This window comes from Chrysochloris asiatica, unplaced genomic scaffold (assembly GCF_000296735.1).
Source record: "Chrysochloris asiatica unplaced genomic scaffold, ChrAsi1.0 scaffold00293, whole genome shotgun sequence".
NCBI classification, from domain to species: Eukaryota; Metazoa; Chordata; class Mammalia; order Afrosoricida; family Chrysochloridae; genus Chrysochloris; species Chrysochloris asiatica.
The window spans coordinates 2,494,114-2,501,231 of NW_006408811.1; the positions used below are offsets into that span (position 1 = coordinate 2,494,114).

At 35.7% G+C, this 7,118-nt stretch overlaps 1 protein-coding gene across 1 annotated transcript in view; it reads right to left on the reverse strand.

Moving 5' to 3' along the window:
• The window catches only part of FYB (FYN binding protein), a 164,785-nt gene that overhangs the window by 49,967 nt on the left and 107,700 nt on the right, over positions 1–7,118 (reverse strand). The window contains exons 3-5 of the mRNA XM_006874683.1: positions 3,477–3,523; positions 1,284–1,303; positions 765–867 (exon numbers count right to left, since the gene is read on the reverse strand). Coding sequence (XP_006874745.1) covers positions 765–867; positions 1,284–1,303; positions 3,477–3,523 — 170 coding nt within the window. The remainder of the gene's footprint in view (positions 1–764; positions 868–1,283; positions 1,304–3,476; positions 3,524–7,118) is intronic.

Sequence of the window (7,118 nt, forward strand, 5' to 3'; positions counted from 1 at the left end):
GACTCATAACCACTACGCTACCAGAGACTAGAGCATCTCAAAATCCTAAGAGAGCTGGTTAGGTGCTGAGCTGCAAATGGCAAGCTCAGAAGTTCAAAACCACCAGCCATTCCATAGAAGAAAGATGAGGTTGTCGGCTCTTGTAAAGATGTACCGTCTTGCAAACTTTATATAGGGTCACTATGAGTCAGAACTGGAGTCCTGGTGTGGTGCTGTGGGCTAATGCGTCAGACTGCAAAGTCATTTGAACTGCAAGGTAGGTGGTTCAAACTCGGCAGCTGCTCCTTGGAAATCCTATACAGAGTCGCGATGGGTTGGAATCAACTCAACAGCACTTAACAACAACAAAAACATGAGTCAGAATTGACTGAATAGAAGTGGGTTTGGGTTAGGTTACCTAGAAACCCATTTTGGAGCTACTGTTAATATTTTCCTGCTTTTGCAGGGCAGAACTTTGGCATTGGGCTTCCTTGTTAAATGATTTCTCCTAACACCCTTATGAGGTAAAACACTGGCAATTTGAAGTAGGTGTAATGGTGATAAATCTTCTGCCTAAGGACCTACTGAAAACAAGAAATACAGATCCCTGGCTCTGTTTATCTTTTAAGCTACAAGTCTCTTGGCCACTAACACAAAACTTTTTAAACAAACTCCTTGAGGGACTCCTTGGAGAAGTATAGAATCTTTAGTCCTTTGTATTGAAATAAAGGTTATCAGCATTTGAACAAATCAAGCTATTTTTCTCACTAGTATCATTTGCCCACTCTTGGTTACATAAACTATGCTATTGACCTTTAGCAGGTACATATTAAGAAAAAAATGTAACTCATACATGTCTTCATATGTTTCGCCTTCACTCTCATGTTCCTGTCAAGAAAAACATTGATGATGATTAATTTTAATGGCTTAAAGATGTAAAACACACACATTACACTGATCAAATAGCTAGCAAAAATTGTATAAATGTATTTTTGAGTTTTGCTTGTTTAAAACAATTTTTACATATTTTAGTGAGCATGAAAAGATTTCATTCTCTTATCCTGTTACACTGTTCAGATGGGTAGCCAGACTTCAGTTTAAGTTCAGCACTACTCATTACTGACTGATGCAATGAATGATATGTATTAGCTCAATAAAGCAAGTTCAACAACACTACAAACTGAAAAATGTTCTCATTACTCATAAGAATTTTATACCAGCAGGAAGTAAATCACAGCAATTATTAAATATTCCTGCTAGAGCAGTGTAGCAAACAGGAAATGAAAGAAAAATACAAAGCTGACCTCGTCTATGTGTCCAGTACCTAAAGGATTAAAAAAAAAAAAATCTGGTTTTAATATATTATAGTTGAGAAGTACTTCAGTACAGGATAATTAGATGCAATATGGCATTATTCAAAAATAATTCAAAATCTAATAGACAAAGTTTTAGCAAAGAAAAATCACAAGGTACTTACTCTGACTTTAAAAAATAATTATAACTCAAAGTAATACAAAACCCAACAAATACTTAAGACAATGTCCTCTTTTTGAAAGGTATGCACGTTTCATTCTACAGGCTTATGTAGAACAAAATAATTCACAAAACAAATCACAGATTTCAGCAAATGAACTACTGGTTCATACTTTTTGGCCTACTTGATCACAAAGATTTGCTTATATATCAAATAAATCAAGTTAATTTTATTATTTATTAATAATATTTTACTATATTTTGGTGAAGGTTTACAGACCAGTTGGGCTGATTTTTAAAAGGAATATTGACTGCTGAAGACTTGGATGTGACCTTAATGAATTACCAAATAGTAATAAGATATAATCTAGATAAATAATGTGAAAAACAATATAATTTTGGTACAAGAACAAATAGACCAATGCGACAGAGCAGACAGCTCAGAGACAGACACATATACAAATACATATATACAAATATACATATATATGTGTGTGTGTGTCTATACATGTGTAACATATACACACATATGCATATACCTGCAATACACATACAAGGTAATATAATACAAACATGGCACTATAAATGAATGAGAAGACAAGAGATTGCTCAGAACATGGTAATGAGAATTCTGATTTCATCTGTGAAGCAGCAAATCTGTATTCTTACGAATTCCTCAAAGGTGGACTGCAAAGGGATCTGAAGGCCTAAATACAAATATCCAAGTTCATATAAAAATACAAGAGAATATTTTTATTTTTTAGAGATTGGAAGGACTTCTTAAATAAAACTTAAGATATGCAACCTACAAGGCAAAAAGTAATGAATTTATTGTTGTTTTTAGGTGCCATGAAGTCCGTTCTGACTCATAGCAACTGTATGCACAACAGGACAAAACACTGCCTGGTCCTTCACTGTCCTCACAATCATTGTTAAACTTGTGCCCATTGCTGCTGTCACTGTGCCAATCCATCTTGTCGGGGAGCTTCCTCTTTTTCATTGATCTTGAATTTAATAAGACAAAATTTATTTCTGTTCAATGAAGGAAGTATTGACTATGCTAACAGACCAAGAATAACATGGGAGAAGATATCTGCAGTACCTGAAACTGACAAAGGATTGATATATCTAAAATATCTTAAAAAATCCAGTAGTTCAACCATTCAAAACACCAAATCTAAGATAAACATGGTCAAAGGATATGAACCAGTGCAATTTATAGAGGAGAAAACACCACAGGCTAATAAAGGAAAAGCAGAGGTCTTCATATTCAACAGTAAACAGAGATATGGAAATTAAATAATTGGAAAGCTGAATAATGCTATGTGCATCTTGGAAACTTCATGTATTGTTGATTGAGTGTGGACAGATGCAGGTTTTCCAGAAACTCAGGCAAAATAAGTATAACATGGCTTATGATCACCCATTCCACTGGTGGGTATATGTATATGTTAGAGAAAGCCATTAAAATGTCCACATAAGGATATGTACAAGACGGAAATGGAAACTTGGAAGTGCAAGTTGTGGCAAGTAAAATGTGAACATAAACCATGGAGTCTTGGGCAGCAGCTAAAAGCAATAGAATGACTGAACACAGAACCACATGACTGAATTATTCACATTATGCTTAGTGCAAAAACCATAGTGAGCACATTCTTGCTACACCTGGCCTGGGACACTAGGTCCATCTGTGATTGCCCATACATGTAAGTATTACCTTAAAACAGACTATTCGTGTAAATCAAAATATGCCCACACAAACAAGACTATGAAAAGAATATGTATAAATAAATGCATATGAAATACATTAGAATGTTTGTCTATGATAACGGTGGAAGAGAAGGGGAATGATGTCATGAGGATAAAAAAAGAAATAAAATGAAAGAAGACAGAGGTCTTGTGTGGGCCAGTAATGACAATGAAGCATTATCATTTATTGGTCTATGAATCTAGAATAACAATTAATTTAACCTTCTGTATCTGAGGTAATATATAAATATATAAACCATCTTTCCCCTCCTTACCATCAGAGAGAATGCTACCATCTTGATTTTCTTCACTTGCAGAACTCCTGAAAGAAAGAAAAGAAAAAAAAAAGTAAGTAGTTATTTACCCCAAAATGAAAATAAAAAGGAAATAGAGACCATTTTAAAACATTTTAAATCTTTAATATTTGCTCTTACTTAAAATTTCAGAAGATGTTGAGCTGGGAGCTTGCGTAGAGCCTGCTCATTCGTAGTTGTTATTGTTATGTGCCATGGAGTCGGTTCCAACTCATAGTGACCATGTACAGGGTTTCCGAGGCTGTAAATCTTTATGGGAGCAGAAAGCCTCATTTCCTCCTGCTCATTCATACTACAAACATATAATTAATCTATTGTTTCAGGGAAGTAGTATGTGTTTGTTAAAACTACTTTAAATCGCTACTGAATGGTATAAAATCAGGAAAGCTGTGTGCCAGGGTTGTAGCCTTTCACCATAGTTATTCAATCTGTATGCTGAGCAAATAATCTGAGAATTTGGATTATATGAAGAAGAACATGGCATCAGGACTGGAGGAAGACTCGTTAGCATGAGATATGCAGATGGCACAACCTTGCTTACTGAAAGTGAAGAAGACTTGAAATAATGATGGAAATCTAAGCACACAGCTTTCAGTATGGATTGTACCTCAATATAAATAAGATTAAGAAAAGAGAAAAAAACAAAACAATGAACTACTTTAAATCAATAATTCAGTTCTGAGATACTGAGGGCAGTTGATTAGTTCTGCAGTGTACACACCAAAGAAAATTAGTTCCATCCCTTGGCTCTATTCTCTTCTCCGGATGTTTTCCACCTGGCTTCACTTCCATCACTTTGTGACTTGGACTTCAAGATCATTCATTCCAGTTTCCCACTCTACAACCCTTAACAGCATTATCACTATATGATCTTCCAAATCCCTAATGATTGATGTAACCATTTATATTTTCTGTTCCTTTTCTCAGGTTGAAAAGCAAAGCTGGAGAAAATTGCCAATGTCACCAACTCTGACATCACAAATATTTGGTGTCCTTCAGTGATATTCTATAATCTCATTATACTGGTTTTCACTAGTCAGCCTTCTCTTGAATGATACATTGCAGTAGTTATTCAAAATGTTCACCTTCTTAGTGACTTTTTAAAACCCTTTGAAACATCTATCTCTCTCTTCTCTTCAATCAAATAGCCTCGTTTCTTACTTCAGTTGGTCCTTGGAAACCCTATACAGAGTTGCTATGAGTTGGAACTGACTCAACAGCACTTAACAACAACCTAGACATAAGAACAGGATTGTATTATCTCTTCTAGGATTGACTTGCAGCATCCATCTTGCCAGTCTTCTAGTGGTCAAAATTACTACCTCCATCTTCCCTTTCATACAGTCCCTTATTCATACAGCTGTCTTAGTGATGTTTTTTACACAAAAATGAGTATGTCATTCTCACGCTCAGTATTCAAATTACTAGAAAAATTAGAGAAGAGTGTTGTTTGATCCCAGGAGATGGTGGTTGAAAAATCAATTCCAGTTGAAGAGCATGGACCATAGTGCCTTATTATCACAGGGCTTTGTGGGTACCTCATGATTAAGGAAGAACCAACCACCTTAGATGTATGTGTTCTCAGTCTCTAACTGTGATGGTTTCCATATGTGGTAATCAGAAGTTAATCTAATACACCCATATTTTTATTGAAACTTTATAAAACATTATAATGAGAACATTATGACTTATAAATGTATAACAAAACATTAGCCATTTTAACCTTTTTCCATGTTCAATTCTGTGACATAATGACATTCATAATGTTGTACAACCATCACCACTCTCTTTTTCCAAAAATTTCCTGGTGTGGCGCTGTGGGTTAATGAGCTATACTACAAGGTCAGTTTAAGCCGTATAAGGTCAGCGGTTCAAGCTCACTAGCTGCTCCTTGGAATCCCTATACAAGGTAGCTATGAGTAGACTCTATAGCAACAACAACAACCACTTTACCAAGCATTATGCCCTTCTCTAAGGACTGGCTCCTTCTAGGAATATGTCCAAAGAATAGGAGATGAATTCTCACCATCCTGGTTTCTAGGGAGCATTCTGGCTGTACTTGTTCTAACAGATTGCTTTATTCTAGCAGTTCATGATACTTTTAATATTCTTCTCCAACACCATAACTCAAATACATCAATTCTTCTATGGTCTTCTTTATTTCTTGTCCAACTTTCACATGCATATGAACCTATTGAAAATACCATGGGTTAGGCATACCTCAATCCTCAAACTGTTATCTTTCCTTTAGAACACTTTAAAGAGGTCTTGTGCAGCAAATTTGCATTGTGAAGTATATCATCTAATTTAATGACTGATGTTTCCATGAGTGTTGATAGTGAATCCAAGTAAAACACAGTATTTGACAACTTCAATCTTTTCTTCATTTATCATGATTTTATTTATTGGTCCAGTAGTGAGGGTTTTTGTTTTCTTTAAATTGAGGTACAACTCATACTAAAGGCTATGGTCTTTGATCTTCATCAATAAGTATTTTAAGTCTTTTTTACTTTCTGCAACCAAGGTTAAATCAGCTGCATATCTTAGGTTGTTAAGGAGTCTTCCTCCAATTCTGATGCTACATTCTTCTTCATATAATCCAGTTTCTTGGATTATTTGCTCAGCATACAGATTGAGTAAATATGGATAAAGAATACAAACTGGTGCACATCTTTCCCATTTTTAAAACATTCAGTGTCCCCTTGTTCTTTCTGAATGACTGCTCTGTAGTCTATGTACAGGTTTCTAATGAGCACACTTAAGTGTCCCGGAATACTCATTGAATGCATACATAGAACAACAAATTACATAATCTGAATTTAGGTACTTGAAATAAGTTACCATTTGCATTTCTAACTTTCTCACATTGAATATTAATTAAAAGCAAAAGCTATAATTAATCATTTCTACACATGGGTGATTCCCTTTAACAGCAAAATACTTGTGCTGACAGCTGACAGAACAAAATATATAGCCATTCTCATGGCATATAAGGTTCGTATGATCAACTCTATTCGTGTCCAGCATTAGTTCTCATACTTCCTCTTCTTACCTCATCTTCTTCTCACACATCAATATGTTGTTGTTGTTAGGTGCCATCAATTTGGTACTGACTCATAGCAACTCTATGCACAACAGAACGAAACACTGCCTGGTCCTGGGCCAACCTCACAATTGTTGCCACGCTTGAGTCCATCGATGCTGCCACTTTCCCAATCCATCTAGCTAGGGGTCTTCCTCTTTTTCCCTAACCCTCCATCTTAACAAACATAATATCCTTCTCCAGAGACTGGTCCTTCCTGACAATATGTCCAAAGTATAAGAGACGAAGTTTGGCCATCCTGGCCTCCAAGGAGCACTCTGGCTGCACTTCTTACAACATGGATCTGTTGGTTCTTTTGGCAGCCCACGGCACTTTCAATATTCTCCTCCAACATCACAACTCAAAAGCATCAATTCTTCTAAAGTCTTCCTTATTCACTGTCCAGCTTTTGCATGCATATGAGGTTATTGAAAATACCATGGGTTAGGCATACCTCAATCCTCAAACTGTTATCTTTCCTTTAGAACACTTTAAAGAGGTCTTGTGCAGCAAATTTGCAT